At 41.6% G+C, this 17,983-nt stretch overlaps 1 protein-coding gene across 3 annotated transcripts; it reads left to right on the plus strand.

The window, feature by feature from the left end:
* Window positions 1-321: 321 nt before the first annotated feature.
* Window positions 322-17,376, plus strand: nup98 (nucleoporin 98 and 96 precursor). 3 transcript variants are annotated; one of them, XM_036587438.1, is made up of 33 exons: window positions 322-549; window positions 2,046-2,152; window positions 2,593-2,688; window positions 3,168-3,350; window positions 3,444-3,583; window positions 3,701-3,808; window positions 3,916-4,099; window positions 4,389-4,522; window positions 4,653-4,781; window positions 5,024-5,156; window positions 5,298-5,390; window positions 5,515-5,658; window positions 5,808-5,941; window positions 6,053-6,240; window positions 6,366-6,485; window positions 6,673-6,956; window positions 7,100-7,213; window positions 7,330-7,468; window positions 7,628-7,805; window positions 8,268-8,420; window positions 9,462-9,689; window positions 10,079-10,208; window positions 10,326-10,743; window positions 11,000-11,226; window positions 11,428-11,697; window positions 11,810-11,967; window positions 12,228-12,368; window positions 14,322-14,476; window positions 14,711-14,932; window positions 15,338-15,579; window positions 15,683-15,837; window positions 16,000-16,111; window positions 16,220-17,376. In XM_036587438.1, exons 2-33 carry the CDS (start codon window positions 2,074-2,076, stop codon window positions 16,420-16,422), a joined length of 5,394 nt encoding a protein of 1,797 aa, XP_036443331.1. In that variant the 5' UTR covers window positions 322-549; window positions 2,046-2,073; the 3' UTR covers window positions 16,423-17,376. The 3 variants fall into 3 exon arrangements, with proteins under 3 accessions (XP_036443331.1, XP_036443332.1, XP_036443333.1); XM_036587439.1 differs by lacking the exon at window positions 322-549 and adding an exon at window positions 607-673; XM_036587440.1 differs by lacking the exon at window positions 322-549 and adding an exon at window positions 1,235-1,317.
* Window positions 17,377-17,983: the final 607 nt, after the last annotated feature.

Raw genomic sequence — 17,983 nt, forward strand, 5'->3', positions numbered from 1 at the left:
TTTAATTTTAAGGGATAAAGAGAGGTTGGAAAATGCATAAGAAATGTAGGATATTAAAAAAAATCAACTCTAAGAATTATGTTTAATCAGTGGAGAAAATCTGATGCTAGTATTAAACTTTTATTAAAGTTTTAGCATTCTTTAAATAACGCGTAAATGTGAGCGAGGAGATAATTGGATAAATAAGCATTTTCTAAAGCCGTTTCACACAATAATGTATCTGTTTTGACCTATTAAGGTTGTTGTCCACTTCATTTTCACTTGTAAAAAATGCATTAAAAGCATCCGGTGTGTGGGAGATGGACACAATTCGTGCTGAACGTGGTGACGTCTGATGACGAGTTATGACCTAAGCTGCTAATAGCTTAGCTTTGCTTGCTAACTACGTTTCCCTCCTTCGACACAAGTTAGCCAAATGTCTGAAACCTGAAACCGAGTAAACGGCGTACTTAAACTGTGTGCAAACAGTCCTATGAAACATCCACCATCTGAGGAGACCAAGAGAAGCACTTACGAACCTTGCTGAGAGCAGCGACCGCAGCGTATACGGTGAGTATCTGAACGGCGTTTGTTTGTTGTCGAAATCACATTTTGAATCTTCGCTGCTAGCGCGGTAGCTGATTAGCCAGCGAGTTAAGGCGTGTGGAATTCAAAAGTTCCGCTGTACTGGATGGTAATTCTTACATAGTTATGCTCCCCCGGTCAGTCAGTGTATATTTTATACAAGTATGGTCTACAACTTCGGGATTTCCTTATATTGTTAAAGACATGTCCAGAAGTTGTCCACATTTGTCAGCTAAAAGCTAATTTAGCTAGCTCACGTCAGCGAGGTAGCTAGGTTAGACGGCTAGTTCACAAGCACATGATGTCGGTGCCGCTAACGTTGTGTATCTAAGTGTTTTCGCTTGTTTTGTCTAAGTACGTGAATCTGATAAAAGTAATATAAAACGTAAATATGCATTATTCCACACCAGGGACGCTAAGTGCATTAAATTAAGAGCTGCAGCATAACAAACAGAACGAGTTACAGCAAAACGAAACTGGCTTTGGCCGGCGGATATTTGCGCACACTGGTTTTCTCAGGATAAATCCGGTTACAATACACGTTTTTGAGCGGTTCAGGCCGGTAATTAAATTACAGGTAGTGTTTGTTGTTTCAGTGACGTATCTGAAACCAGTGATACCAATGTTGTCTAACGTATTTAGCTAATGTTGCTATGCCAGGCAGCACGAGCCGTCAGTCAGCACAGCGGCGTTGCTATCATTAGGCCTGTTTCTGGCGCCCACGATTATCTAACTGGCACCAGTTATTGCCTGGTTAGTCAGATTGGCACGAAGCTTAAGTTACCTTCTTATTTCAGTTTACCTTTCCACCTTAAATGGTACAGGGGCAAAAATGCAACTGCTGCCATATTTAAAGGTGGAATGGAAAAATAAGACGCTGGCGAGTAGGAAGCTAACTAGTTAGCTTCGGCCTCGTCAGAAAGCTGGCTAACTTTTAAAAGCATTAAAATTACATTTTAGTTACAGGTCAGCTGTGTAATCGCTCCATTTTACAGAAAAAAGTGCATTTTGTAGTGTGAGCCATGCTGTAGCAGCGTTTGTCTTACATTAAATCCTCTAGTTTAATTGTCATTCTTTAACCAGTTCACTCACACGTTATGTAGCAAGGAGCTGTGCAGTGAATAGTGAACGATTTAACGAACTAAACTGATCAGTACACTGTTTTGGTTGTTACAGGTAACGTTAGATGGCCGAATGGCTTTATTTCAAACATAGTCAAAATATTAACCAGCTAACTTTGAATGTGACAGTAACTGACCTGTGTGTGAAAATGTGTAGGATTCCAAAACTTTGGTGATTTTTGAAATGAAAGTGCGTTTACTTGTGTGACTTTGTACTTTACCTCTGCTGGCTATTGGCTACAGAAGAGCTCTAGCTACATATATTCTTGCTAAATCCGTTTATTTGTGTAAGTGTGACACATCATGAAAAATGTTTTAGAAACGTTCTTTTAAATAAATATTTATTTGTCTTTTGGGCAGACATATGCAGGGTCTATAGCAGCAAAAGATGTTCAACAAGTCGTTTGGTGCCCCCTTTGGGGGAGGAACAGGAGGATTTGGGACTTCATCCACGTTTGGACAGCAAAGTAAGTTGAGAATGACTAAGATTTTTACTAGGTCGTCTGAATGCCTTCTCTGAGAAGACACGGGATTAAGACAAAGTTGCAACTTAAATGGTTTACTAAATCTTTTACTAGAACTTTTTGTCTTCATAATCGACAAAAGAAATGTAAGTGTGCAGGGATTAAAATTAGTGGTATACATTTGCATGGCAGAAAGCCTACTGAATGAAATGTTTTCGAGGCATGAATTAGTTTTGAAATATTTGTTAAGGTTCAAAGTAACAAAGACTGGATTCGCCTTTTGTCCAGTATTTTTCAAAAATAGTGTCAGTAGTGCCTGATGTCAGTTTTGTCTTACAAAATGGGTTGTTTCAGAATTGCATCAATTGCACATCCTATCAACAGTGGAAATATGCCTGTATAGGGGCAGCTCAGAAATCTGTTGTTTTGCTTTAAATTTCCAGACAGTGGGTTTGGAACAACAGGTGGCTTTGGCTCCTCTGCTTTTGGGACCACAAACAACACAGGAGGTCTCTTTGGGGCAACTCAGAACAAACCTGGTATGCTGTTTTATCTAAATACTACTGCTGTGTAGGGCTGTACAATATTGACATAAAACATGTTTTTTTTTTGCTCGTTTGTTTCTTTGAAGCTGTTGGGTATCACAATGATTGAGATGTAATAAATTATTCGTAAGATAATCAGCTACTTACATCAGAACTGAAAGCACATTGTTTTTCTGCACTGAAAGGCTGAGAAACTGTCAGCATTACCTCAACAGCTTTTTCCAAAAACTTTTAGTATATGTTTATTTTTATATAGGCATACAAGCACATCTAGTGATGTAGATATTGTAGGAGGCATATACAGATTGGATTCTTGTGCTGACTGCTAGACGTATGTTTGCGTAATTACATAGTCATTGAATCTTAATATGAATAACAGCAAGATGACACACTGGAACACCAGGGGATGGTGGTGTTAAATTGAATTCAGATTTAATTAGACAACTTCTAAACATGATTTCTGTTCTGTCTAGGTGGGCTCTTTGGGTCCAGCACGTTCAGTCAGCCTGTCACTTCCTCTACCAGCAGTGGGTTTGGGTTTGGTGCTGCCAGTGGCACCTCCAACAGTCTTTTTGGAAGCACCAACACTGGAGGTGGAGGACTCTTCTCCCAGCAGGGCAATGCATTCGGTGCCAATAAACCTGCCTCTTTTGGCAGTAAGTTCAGATGAATAAGTGTGATGAGTGGCAACCAGAAATGTAATGATAATAAGTAAATTAACTGCGGTGGTTGTGAAATTTGCTTTGCAGCTTTTGGCACCAGTACCAGTAGTGGCGGGCTGTTTGGGACCACCAGCACCACTTCCAATCCATTTGGAGGCACCTCAGGGTCCCTGTTTGGTTCGTCAGGTTTCACTGCTACACAGCCTGGCACAACAATCAAATTTAATGTAGGTCACATCTACTTTTGTATGGTTTGCTTTGTTCTGCATCGTTCTGATATGTTCTAGGAAGTGCATGAGGGTTTCCTTATTTAACCGTAATTTTTTTTTTAATACCTTGTGAAGCCACCAACTGGAAGTGACACAATGGTCAAGAGCGGTGTGACGACCAGCATTAACACCAAACACCAATGCATCACAGCCATGAAGGAGTACGAAAACAAATCCTTAGAGGTGAGTAGCAACGCCTACAGCATTTTTCATTATAGTTCTCTATATTTGAATTTGATTACTATTAGGTTGATGTATTTGAGCTCAGCACTTGCATCTTTGCTTTGTAGGAGCTGAGGTTGGAGGACTACCAAGCAGGCAGAAAGGGGCCCTCGAACCCAATGGCAGCCAACACAGGTGGCCTGTTTGGGACTACAGGGGCAGCTACTCCCAGCACTGCTGCTGGACTCTTTGGTTCCTCAGCTACAAATACTGGCTTCAGCTTTGGCCAGAATAAAACCTCCTTCGGCACCAGTAAGTTAATGTATCTTTTGAAATGTAGTTCAAGATGGTGCTTAGAGACAAAGGTAGAAATTTAGTTATGTAGTCACTCTGCACATTTGCCTACTGTGTTTGCATACATGTTGATCTTGCAGGCTGTGCATTATGCCCCTTTGTTCATGTACCCAAACCATGTGGTATCTAGCTTGAATAATATAGTCATGCATCTGTTATCTATTAGGTATCCCCAAACTTAACTTGTGCTTGTTAAAGAATGCTAACTAGTGTGATTTAGAAATCTAATAAAATAACTCTTCTGCAGGTACAAGTGGCTTTGGTGCAACCACAAGCAGTTTATTTAGCCAGCCACAACCTGCTAATAGTCTCTTCAAGCCCTTCGGCCAGGCCACCACTGCCCAGAACACCGGCTTCTCTTTCGGAAACACCAACACCATGGTAATTAAAATCGTAAACTGTAATTATAGTAAAATTTGTAGATGCTAATAATCACATTGAATTTTATTTTTTTTATTAGATATGTCAAGGACTACAGACTGTTGTTTAATTCTGTTTTCTCCGTGAGCAGGGCCTGTTTGGAAGTACGGCTGCCACTCAGACTGGTGGGCTGTTTGGGAACACAGCGAACACCAGTACGGCCACAGGCTTTGGCACAGGCACAGGCCTCTTTGGGCCGAACAACACTGCCTTTGGGAATGTGGGTACAATGCTAATTAGTGGAATAACAGGAACTTTTGCAATATCAGGAGTTCATGCTCATTTAGTGAAAGTGCATCTTTGTGAAAGTATTAGTCCATATGTTCTTAACTTCTGCAGTATTGGCATTTTAATTGAATTGAATTAGTTGGATGATGGTTCATCTGATATGATTACCTGTGAGTTGCAAGATGTAAACTTTCTACAGTGCTGATGGTGAAATCAACTCTCTTGTTCTTATAGAACTTATTTGGAAATAAGCCTGCTGGTTTTGGCACAACCACCACCAGTGCACCCTCCTTTGGTACAGGTACCGGCCTGTTTGGCAACAAGCCCCCCCTGACTCTGGGAACTAACACAAACACCTCCAATTTTGGTGAGTCACTTTTGTATAAAACACAAGGGGTACTTTCAGACCTAGTTCTTTATTTGTTGGTAGCAAAGTATTTTTTGTATGTTTTGATCTTAGTATCATGTTGCTTCTAACTGCTAAAAGTTTGTTCTTAATATATTTTAGGATTTGGTGCCAATCCTGCTGGAGGGAGTCTGTTTGGAAATAAAACTGCCACGGGTGGCCTAGGGACAGGTCTAGGAACAAGTTTTGGAGCAGGTAGAAGCTGTGCATTTTAGTGCATGCGTTTCTATTTATAGGTTATGTATTAGAGCTTTCCAGAAATCTTTTGTCTGGTTTTATGTGTATTGCATCTGAAAAGCTTCTGTTCTCTTCCTTCCAGGTGTAGGCACAGGACAAACATCTCTGTTTGGAAACAACCAGAACAAGATGGGTTCAACTCTGGGCACTGTAGGGACATTTGGAGCTACTGGATTCAATACAGGAACCAGTGCACTGAACTTTGGAGCACCACAGCAACCTGTTGGTAAGTATTGCACTTGAACACTGTGGGCATTAAAAACACCTTGGGTCTCTATAAACATAAAGTTGAGCCCCAGTCTAAAAAATGTCAAGAATCAGGGCCCACAGATGTGAAAATTGGGTAATTTATGTGTTTCTTGTTCTTCCTTTCAGCCCTGACTGACCCCAATGCGGCAGCGGCCCAGCAGGCAGTGCTGCAGCAGCAGATTAATGCCCTGGCTTACGCACCTTTTGGAGACTCGCCCCTTTTCAGAAACCCTCTTTCTGACCCTAAGAAGAAGGAGGAGGTGGGTTACCAATTCTCATCATTACTTTGATTTAGAACTTTTCGCATCATAAGCTTAAATGCGGTTGGTGTGACTGCGTTGTCACTGATTCCCTATCTTTATTTTAATCAGCGTTTGAAGCCCACAAATCCAGCTGCCCAGAAAGCTCTGACAACCCCCACTCACTACAAGCTGACCCCTCGTCCTGCAACACGTGTGCGACCCAAGGCCCTCACCTCCTCAGGCTCTGCCAAATCTCAGCTCTTTGATGGGCTAGATGATGATGAACCTTCACTAACCAATGGAGCCTTTATGCCCAGGTAAAGGACAGCATTGTACAAATGCTTAACTGTATTTTCATCTGTAGAGAGTGTATTGTTGTCATAATGTGACAGTTTGTGAAAGTGCACTAGCTGAAATGTTCCTTTTGCCTGTGTGATTGTAGGAAGAGCATAAAGAAGCTTGTGCTGAAGAACCTGAATGGCAGCAGTCTGTACAGCAGTCCTCTAAACAGAGAGACTGATGACTTGGCCTCTCCTTCAGAGTACCCACAGAATGGACTCAGGTCAGATTTCATAATCAGTTAGAATGTCTCACCCTTCAAAGTATTTTGCCATAGTAAATTTCCTCCAGGAAAAGGACATCAGAAGCTCTCCAACTTTCCTGTCCTCTTTTTGTCTGTTTTCTGTTGATCTGCTGGCATGATGCTATCAGAAAAGCCTTAGTAAACTATGATTTAAACTTGTGTGCAGTTTGAGATCAGATGCGGAGGAAACCAGAGATGGAGAAATAGAGAGGGGAGCAGAAGATGATCTGGAAGTGTCCAAATTTTACACAAATCCCATTGCAAAGCCCATCCCACACTCGCAGCCCAGTCCCTCACTGCAGGATACTATCACTGAGCTGAACATGCGGAGAGGTGTCAGTGCTCGCAATGGATTGGAGCTCAGCAGTGAGGAGATCTCTTTGGGAGAGGACTCAGTTCAGGAGGACAGAGATGAAGAGCTGGAAGCCCAGAAACCTCCTCACCCAGCTGGTAGGATTTTTCCTTAGACACACTTTAAAAGCTTTTTTGTCTGTTCCACAGAGTGATTCCATGCAATGCTTGTCCGTTTTGTCCAGAAGCTTTTGACATCAGCATTTTTTATTTTTATTTTTTTTCCTTTCCTATGTCTGCAGGTATTGTTCTCAGCCGAGTGGGCTACTATACAATTCCATCAATGGAGGAACTTGGAAAGATGCTGAATGAAAATGGTGACTGTATTGTGGAGAACTTCACTGTTGGCAGAAAAGGTACCTGACACAGTAATGGAGATTTTCATGCAATTTTTTCCCCTTCTTTATCGTTTTCTTTTCTCTAGCTAGGCAAAAATGAAGGTTTTACTGATCATGATTGTGTGATCTTGCAGGTTATGGGTCAGTTTTTTTCCCTGGTGAAGTCAATCTGACAAACATGAATCTTGATGAAATTGTGCACTTCAGACGGAAGGAGGTAATTGTCTACCCTGATGACAAAGACAAACCTCCTGTGGGAGAAGGACTTAACAGGTCAGTATATTTCCACTACAATTTTAGTTTTGACCTTTCTGAATTTTAAGGACCTGTAATTTGGTTTTACTTCAACCTGTGACACTGTATTATTCAAGAGATTTCAATCTGACTCTCATATATGCATCATGTTTAAATATAAACATTTGTCTTTAATAGACGAGCAGAAGTGACCCTTGATGGTGTTTGGCCCAATGACAAAACCACCTGCACACAAATCAAGAGTCCTGAGCGTCTCAGTGAAATGAACTACGAGGGACGATTGGAGAACGCCTCCCGCAGGCAGGGTGCTCGCTTCCTGGAGTATCGGCCTGAGACTGGCTCCTGGGTATTTGAGGTAAGAGGCAGTAACATTTTCAAGAAAGTATTCTTATTAGCTCATTCTTCATTTAAGTAGAACATTTTAAGGTCTGTTTTTAATTAGACATGTAACTAGCTAATTATTGAAGGGTTAAAATCCTCAGTACTGCAAGTTCCAATAACAAGAGTTTGTTAGTTACGCACTCCACAGTAGTTTGAGAGAATTAGTGTAAGGAGGCTAGATATTGAGTATTTGTGAATTTATTAGTAAATGCCCTGTCATGTAATGTTGTTAGCCTACAGTATCTTTGTGTAGGATGTGTTCTGATCCTCTGTGATTTCTTCTGCACTATTTGTTGTTCCTTTTATTCCATGTTATTTCTTAAAGATGTTTCAATGTAGATTTACTGTCAGATGTTTTGTCTGTGCGTTTCATTTTATTGACTTTCCTGTACTTGACTTGCTTTGATGATTTATCATAAAACTTTTACTTTGGCAGGTGGCCCACTTCTCCAAATACGGCCTGCAGGATTCGGATGAGGAGGAGGAGGTTCCCCCAGCGAAGACTGACCCAAAGAAAATGAAAACGACGATTCAGCCCGGGCTGCAACAACTTCCACCGACCCAGCAGCAGATGGCACCCCAGGCTCAGGTAGACTGAGCAACACACTGCGTCTGACACACACTGGGTTCAACTATACCTGCTTTGCCTCCTGGGCCCACATCTACATTTGTGATGCGAGTCAATAAAGCTGGCTTGTGGTCGTTAATGTCTATAATCAATGTTATCAATATAACATTTTATGATTGCAATGTACCACTTTCACATACATAAACAGTTCATATAACATAATGTCTAGTGGGATGGCACGTGTGCTACTCTTTTCAGGGGCACTGTTTAATCAGAGAGGCAGCCGCTCATGCTAAAGCCTTAGATTCAGTTTTGAGTCTACTAACTTTGGTTTCCAGAAGGGATTTTATTTTATTGTAGTCCAGTTACCTAATTCATGAGGTATGTGTTCTGTCTTTCTTTAATAAACATTTGAGAGCGTAGTTTGCAGATTACATTAAATAACACATTACTGTAATAAACCAAGCTAACAGTAAGTAATATAATAATCATGAGAGAGCGTCTGGATGATGCTGTCATGAACTTTAGGATGTATTTGAAATATTGTGAGATGACCAACCTCACATGCACTGATGAATGTATTTGGAAAACTATTTGCCAACGTATTGTGTGAAATTGATGCAGTTTTTGGATTATATGAGGAGTACGCAAATACATGTATTGGTTCTTAAAGTAACTTTATGTAAAGTAAATTGAGTGTGCCTCTAATGACAAACATCTTCCCGAGGTTGTAATGCTTTTTAAAAATGTTGCAGTTTCTAGATTTTCAGAAAGATTAAATGAATGGAGTGATATGAGTGTGTGCCTTTGATTAATTTTGTCATGTGTCCCATCAACAATAAAATTGCAATAAACATTTGTGTCAGTCAGATTCATGTGTGCGTAGAAATGCCTGCAGCCTGTGGATAATTTTTACTTTTATATATTGCCTAATATAATACTGTGAAGTGACTTGTAGTTATGTCTTTGTACTGTTGAATACATATTCAGTGATCATACAGAGTGTACATATGTAAAAATATGTACATCTCAAATGGTGTGTCTTTGCACATATTTGCGTAGAGCACGGCATTGTTGGAGCTTCTCAGTCGTGTGTCGGAACTGGACAGTGACATGGCCGACATTACCCAGGAACAACATGCAGATGGAGTTTTGTGTGAGGAGGATGAGGGTGCTCTAGAGGAGGATGCTAAGATGGCACTAAGGGTAGAAACCCCTGCTGAGCATGAGCCTGTCTCTGCTTCCAGCCAGATCGCCTCTTCGCTAGGAATCAACCCTCACACCCTTCAGGTAATGTATATTTAATGGCCTTCATATCCCGCAAATAGTGCAAACTTTATTTGATATTGCATCACACAGGCAGTGCACAGTCAAGCATATGAGGATGCTCATGCATCTTTTTCCAAAATGATGTTTCAAAACAGTGAAAAATGTTTTTTAATGTAAGTTTAAAAAGTAAGTTTGTTTAAAAGTATTTAAAGTAAAATGTGTTTATGTTGGACCATTTAGTCTGTTCACCACACACAACGTAAAGGACAGCTGGCCTTTTAAATTATTTTAAAATAAATAAAAAAAAATTACAGTTGCAGGTTTTATCTGACAGCACTGTCACCATAACCTTCTCCCACTTTTGTGTACTCGTGTGCTTTCTTCACTGATGCAGTGTTTGTTTTAAACAGATTATGAAAGCATCTCTCTTTGCTGGGGATGATGAGTGTGACCCGTTTCATGAGCAGCTGCCTCAGAAAATCTTGGAGGAGGTTGCGTCTCCCAGGGTTTTACTTGGTAAACCCCAAGGCGGTCTGTCAGGTTAGCAGAGTCTAAAATCTTGAAATGTGGAGAACATTACTCTTGATACGGTTTATGAAGTTTTTATTTACTGATCTGAATCATATTGTGCCTTTCCTGTCTCTTCCTCCCTGACAGTGGGCAGCCTTCTGCAGACCAAATTCTTGTCAGGTGGAGGGCTCCTTGCCCATCTGCCAGATGTTCCTTTTGGAGGGATCCCTCAGAAGCTCAGTAAGCCAGCAGTCTCGGACACACCATGGCCCTCGTTGGGCCCCTCCTTCCTCTTGCCACCTCCAGTTCCAGAAGTCACCCTGCGTACAGTAGGGGCTCGCAGGCTGGAGGGCCCTGTGTCTCGGGAGTGCTCAGTTACTCTGGGGAAGGGGCGCCTGCTGATGGATGCAGCACTGTACATGGGTCGTTCCTTTAGGGTCGGTTGGGGCCCAAACTGGACACTGGTGCACTGTGGAGATCCGCTCAGCACAGCGCAAGAGTCAAAGGAACAGGCCGCAGATACCATGGGATTCGGCTTCTTGCCCAAACCTACAAAGTCCAGGCAGTGAGTTGAGCAGCTGTTTGGTGGTCTCTGAATAACGTGATGAACAGTAATCTCATTTACTAAGAGCTCTTGGCTGTTCAGTTTCTATTTGATTAAGCATATGCTCGAGAATTGCTGTGGTTGCTTATGTACTGCGAATATCTTTTAAAAGTATGTCTATTAAATGTCTTGCTTTAGTTGTATTTATTTCTTTTTTTCAAAGATAAATATTCCTTTATGCAGTTTTCCGTACCTTTTTGTTGTGGTGTTTTTGCAGGATCACTGAAAGCCCCTTTAAAGTACATGTAGAGCAAGTGGTGGGCATGGAGCCCAAGAAGACGACAGAGAGCATAGCTGTCTACCACCGGCCACTGGAAATTGGGCTCAAACACAGCACTATCAGCACTGAAGATGCTTGCCCCTTCATCCAGCCCGAAAAAGGAGTGGAAGCACTGCACGAATATGCTCAGTGGATTGTGGAGGTCAACAAAGAGACAGGAGATGGTAGGATGTGGCTCCCCTTACCTCTTTACCACTCCCAAACTCAGGATAACCAAAGTATTGAAAATCACTAGTGTTACAGAATCAGAGAACATTTTTTTTTGTTGACAAGAATGACATTTATTCAGACCTGAAAAGGACTCTTCAATTATATCATTACTTCCTGCCATTGAAACTGTCCATTCTTCCTCTGCTTTCTGTCAGCTGTTCTGGGCCACTGGCAGCAGGTGTGGACCCTGTGTGCGGCTTTATGGGGCAGGCTGGGAGATCAGGACTTGGAGGCTGAGCACAGCGGGAATTACCAAGAGCAACTGGCTCGCAGGCGGAGTTTCTCTCGCTGGCTGGCCGAAAGCGCGGCCCAGCGGATCCAGGAAGAAGTGGGCCAAGCTCAGCCACACAGCCAGGTGGAAGCCATCTTCAGCTATCTGACTGGCCACTGCATAAGTGAGGCCTGCAGACTGGCTCAGAAAAGCGGTGAGAACAAAAGGAGGAAATTGTTACAGTGTACTGTTGGGCTGTGCTGTGATTCTGTTGTGCGTACTATTGAGGCAATCGGTTCTTTTCTTTTGTGGTTGTGCGTCTGTAGGAGACCATCGTCTATCTCTATTGCTGTCCCAAGCAGTGGGCTCTCAGTTCAGCAGAGACCTCTTGGCTCTGCAGCTGGCAGACTGGAATAGAATGCAGACAGACTCCTTCATTCAGGAGGAGAGGCTCAGAATTTTTGCCTTACTAGCAGGCAAACCTGTAAGTCTCTAAAGTGTGTGTGCGTGTGTGTGCATAAATAAAAACTGTATATTTACACTAGTATGGAATACTTAGTATTGTTTTGAAAGTTTTATAGTGTAACTATTATTGAAATTTAGATTCTTTCTTTTTTTTTCCTCTTTTACATGTAATTAAGTAAAAATTATCATCTCATATTTTTCAGCTATAACTTTTATAGTATGTTTCAAATTAGAAAATGTGTTAAATCACTTCTTACTTATCTTACTACCTGGTTTCAGGTGTGGGAATCAACAGACTGCTGTATAAATGTGTGTTCTGAGCTGGACTGGAAGCGCTGCGTGGCTGTGCACCTGTGGTACATGCTGCCTCCCACTGCCTCTGTAGCAGATTCTCTTGCCAAATACGAGGCTGCATTCCAGGTAAGAATCTTTCATGATAGTCATGTTACAGCAAAGTTCGATATCTGATCAGGGACTAAGGTGTACACACAATGCATTTAAGTAGTGGAGCACTTCTCCTCGAACAACTGTTCCTCCATCTGGAAAGAACCTCAAACCATAACCAACAAGACTAAAGCTAAACCAGTAGCTTTTATACAAGATTTGAAACACAATGGACATCTCTCCCCTCTCCTCCTGTTCTGGCTTCAGTCTGTCTACTACACTGTCAGCAGCCTCTTCATGCCTCACTCCCACCTGCTCTCACCTCCACAACACCTACAACCCACTTGCATCACCATCACTAAACAGCAGGTCAGCTGTGTTCTTGGGAGGCAGAATGTCTGGAAAGCAGTTGGCCCCGATGGTGTTTCACCTGCAGTGCTCGGCACTGTTCAGAACAGCTATCTATCCTCGCTGATCTCTTCAGTCAGTCCTTGACCCAGTCTGTTGCAGCTGCTTGTTTTAAGACTTCTGTCATCGTACCAATTCCTAAAATGCAAAAGATCTGTCTGCCTGAATGACTACAGACCAGGACTGAGGGTTGCACTGGTTTTGCGCAAGTTTATACTTGGATTTGGGCATGAAGTCTTAACTAAGGACTTAGTAAACGCTAGTTAGTTTCAAACTATCCCTTTTGCTAGGTTTGATTGCACTGTAAATCCCCAAGTCAGGTCTTAACTAGTAACAACTAAGTAATGCGTACATCACTTTAACATAACCTGTTTAAAACCAGTCTATAAACCTGCTGTCATGGAAACGCGACAGCGGCTTGCGCTGACTTTTTTAGCGGAAAAAATATCCACCCTAGAAGAAAACAATGTTCAAGTTGCAGCTGCTGAGTCTCACTGAGATGGAGCTGTGTTTGTTTAGCTTCATGCTCGGAGTTAAAACCAGGGCGATGATTAGAGCTGTATGTAAAATCACAGCATATAGTGTTTAGAATTTTTAGCTTAGTTAACCAAAAAAAATCATGTTTTTGATCTTTTTGTGCTTTCTGTGTGATTTCTAATGGCTTTCCCAAACATACACCTGCTGAGAGGGAGATGTAAATATTTAGTAACTATTAAGCTCAACTTTAAAGCTAGTTTGTGTGATGTTTTGATTTAGTGTAAAAACCTGGCATTAATTTGGCTCTGTACTACATCTTGTAACACTTGGCTGGCCCTAACACTGAGGCCCATGTGTTGTTTGTAGACTGTAGCTCTGCTTTCAACACCATTATTTCTGACCTTCTACTAGAACAACTGTGGCAGCTCAATGTCCCCTTTTAGCAAACTTAGCAGAGACCAAGAGTGAAAGCCCTAGGGACTCGGACCGCTCGCCCCCTCCACCTCTTCTTTCCCCAGGCAATCATTCTCCTAAACAAGGACCCTTCTCATGGGTGCATATGCACTTTATTATACTGCTGTAAAGTACATAACCACCATATATACCATGCCATAATTTTTTTTGAATGAGTGCCTCTGCCACTTTCCCCTACTATAACAAGTGCACTGCAGTAATTCAGTATTTGATTGTAGCTGTACTTATCTCCTGTTGTACATCCTTTTACTTGCAGGTTGTTTGTGTATTGTCTATTTTATGTTTATATGTAGTGTTCATTTTATGGAATTTAATTTTATGTTGACACCTGCACCAAGAGAAATTCATTGTACACCTGGTACATGGCGAATAAAGATTTGGATTTTGAGCTGCACTAATTCCATGATATGCTTAGAAAAACTTATGACACATTGTGATGTAATTAGCACATAAGTAATAAATATTGTTATATAGCCATGTCCTATTTTAAAGGATGGATGAAATGGGTACACAAATCAGTGCCTTTTTGTCTGAAACTACTATTTGAACACTTTTGTTTTAAAGGCATTCATTGTTTGACAGTGATGTGAGGAACATCTGTGGTTTATTTTTTTGCTGTCATGTTGTCAGGGTCTGGAGGACGGGAGGAAGTATGCTTGTGCACCTTTCCCTCCGTATGTGGATGACACAGAATTGCTAGGTCTGGATGAGGAGATGGAGGACACAGAATCTAAGAAATCGCTCTATGACATCTGCTTCCACCTTCTCAAACTCTATAGTGTCAAGTAAGGAACATGTTTTTTTGTGCATGCCTTTAGATTACTATAGGTATAGAGCCTAACCAATCCCAGTTGTCTTTGAAAGTCTGGTCCAACAGATCTGTCATTTTGAGGAATTCTACAGATTTTTTTGTTTTGGAGTTGTCAAAGTATTGCTGTAGAACTGCTTCTCACTTGTCTTCTCTTAATTAGTTATGGTGGACTTTTGAAATTCAGTCGGCTTCTTCCTTTTTCTCTCAGGCACTACAGCCTGCAGCAGCTACTGGATCCCAGCACGGTGACTGCAGATCAGCTGGACTACAGGCTGAGCTGGCACCTGTGGAATGTGCTGCAGGCTTTAAACTACACCCACCTCTCACTGCCACGTCAGGGCCTCCTGCACGCCAGCTATGCTGCTCAGCTCGAGAGTGCAGGCCTCTGGGAGATGGCGGTTTTTGTTTTGCTGCATATCCCTGACTCCGCGTAAGTAACGAGTCTTTAATTTCAACAGAGCTTATCCTGAGCTGCTGATTTAAGGAATAGTTCCCCTAAACACTGCGTACATGCTTAAAAGCAAATGAAAGCTGCATATCATATATTATCTCATATCGGTCTAAAAATGCTGACTTTGGTTAGAAACTGGCCATTGTTTAAGTAAAGTAGACGTTAACGTGCCATTTTTGAATTTGTGTGCTTTGTTGTGTAGTGTAGTAAATGGTTAGTTTTTTTTTCCTTTGTTGAAGTCTTAAAAAGGTACTAAAAAGCATTGTTTTTGTTTTTAAAAATTATGCAGTGGCCCTGTAGCCTTATCTGTAAATAATTAATTCTTTAAGTAAGTAATTTTAAACAACTAAGCTTTGCTGATCATTCATATATTTGGGCCTGTAGACTTCGAGAGCGTGCTGTGCGAGAGATGTTGAACCAGCACTGCCCCCTTGAGGAGACTGAGGAGTCTGCAGAGAAGGAGCGTTTTCTTACAGACAAGCTGCTGATCCCCATACATTGGATCCACGAAGCCAAGGCCATCCGCGCCTGTAGGGATGGAGATAAACACAGAGAAGCGCTGCACCTCTACAAGGCTGGCCACTGGAATCACTGCCACCGACTAGTCATCCAGAACCTGGCCTCAGGTTAGTACTCAGTCATGAAAATCTCACTCTGGTACATAATGATGGCGATAGCCTTCACTCTAACGGGGAACTATCTTCCTTTGTTCTCACGGTGCTCTTGAAGACTGCATCATTAATGATAATCATGATTACCTGATGGAGTTCCTGGAAGGTTTGGCAGTGCCTGAGCGCAGCGTACAGATCCAAGACTGGGACACGTCAGGCCGGGTCTACCTGGACTACATCCGCGTTATTCAGACCCTCCAAGCCATTCAGCGGGTACCTCAAACAGCTAATTTATTTTTATTTCTAGAATTGCTTTGAATACTACAATGGAGTAGGCACAGTGGGTGTTACTCCAATTACTCATGTTTGTTGTTGGCCTCTAAAAAATTTTTAAATGATTTTTTTATTTGTAACTCCTATTTTGTGTACATATAGATGGAGAGTCCAGGATATGAGCTGGAGCGTCTACACACAGATGTAACATCTCTGTGCAGCAGGATTGAACTACTTCCCTGCTCTAAAGCCAAAGACAGACTTGCTCAGTCAGGTCAGAGATGAGTTTCCATGGCTGTCTTTTAACATGTCTGCATGATCTTGCTTATTTGGTTATTTCTAGACATTGTTAACTTTGGTCCTCCAATGTTTGTGCTTGCAGAAATGGCCAAACGTGTGGCTAACATCCTGCGTGTGGTGCTAAGCCTTCAGCAGGGTGGCGAGGGCACTCCAGACCCCCGTCACATTCCCTTGTGCCACTTGGCCCCCCACATCGGGCGCCTGCCCATGCCCGAGGACTATGCTCTAGAAGAACTTCGCAGCCTCACCCAGTCCTACCTACGGGAGTACATTGTTAGTCACTGAGAGTCAGGACATCATCTGGAACTGCAGGGCTTTCTTAACTCCTGGGCAGTCACCATTGGCAATCTTCAGACTTCAAGTGCTCTGGGTTCAGCTCTTTCAGACTTGTGGAATCCTAATGGCCCATAAACACAGACACAAATCTTCTGGATAAGTCATTCCTGCGTGTGTTTGGTTTCTTGTATGCTTAGATATGTGCGCCTGTCTTTGATAAAGTATATTTTGAAGAGTCTTCTTGATAAACCTCTTCGGCCATTGATCTGTAAATGGATAATTCCCTTTGAAGGGGGTCCTCACCAGCTTTTAGATGATGTCAATTGCAAGTTCAGAATCACAGTACTACATAAAACATCTAATTTGAGTTCAAAAGTTGTGTAGTGTTTTGGTGGAGTACATTTTATCGTCTGAGCTCCTGATGGTGCATAAACCGTGGAAACGTTTAGCTGTTTTTCCTTTGAGGATGAGTATGCGTAGTTTACTGACTTGTAATGCGAAATTATTGTAGATGTGGGTTTTAGTCCCTTCTCTCAGAGTCTTTAAATATTTTTGTCAGTATGATCCAAAAGAGTGAGGACATGTTGGTAAAACGTTTGCGATTTGGAATGAGTGCTGGTCTTTTTAAGGGTGAGGATGAGGAGATGAGATGGGGTTCAGCTTCATCTAATGAATATCCTCGGTTTGCACCAGTGGTGACACAGTAAAAATGTAAATTGGTCATGAATATCTCTATTTTTGTAAGGTTTTGTACATATGCCAGTCAGCAAAACCGCATTCTTAAAAGGTTTTCAAGAGTGTGACAAACAAAAATAAGTGAATAGTGCTCCAACAAAGCAGGTGATTCTAACGCTATACATTACTTTGAGGATGCTGAGAGAGAACTTAATATATGGCTGCAATTTTTTTGCTCATACACACATTATACATGTGTTTATTAGAATTACATCACAGCTGTATTGTCCTTTTCTAATGTCACGGTAAGTGCTTAAGTTCTTCAGATCAGTCCTGCAATAATGTGCCGTTTCCCTTCAAATGTATGTTTTGAACTCTGTTGAAGCCTCTGTTCCTTCAAGGTCTGGATGTGTTTGTTGCGGTCTGTGTTTGTTGCTGTGCATGGTCGTGCAGATGATTTTCTTTTTCCCTTTTCTTTTTTTTTAAACAGAAAATAAAATAAAAACAATAATTGTACATTTTTGGTCCTCATTTGTAATGTTTGAGTGACGAGTGAAGCTTGCTCCTGCTTTTTACCCTGCACAATAACCTACACTCTTAAAGATGGTTCTTCAAGGGTTCCTTAATAAAGGGAATGGTTCTATTTAGAACCAAGGAATTCTACACAGAATTCTCCCCAGACTGATGGAGAATGTGTTGTATGTGGTTTTATGTAGAACCCTTTTGAAAATGGTACTATATGGTACTAAAGTGTTCTATTGTTACAAGCTTGACATCAAAACAATAGAGGCCCTTTTGGTGCTGTATAGCACCAAATACAACACATTCTCCATCAATCTTAAGAGCCATTTAAGCATGAATTGGCTCTATACAGAACTCATGGGCCTAAATAGAA

The sequence above is a fragment of the Colossoma macropomum genome, unplaced genomic scaffold (assembly GCF_904425465.1).
Source record: "Colossoma macropomum unplaced genomic scaffold, Colossoma_macropomum, whole genome shotgun sequence".
In the NCBI taxonomy this organism is placed as follows: Eukaryota; Metazoa; Chordata; class Actinopteri; order Characiformes; family Serrasalmidae; genus Colossoma; species Colossoma macropomum.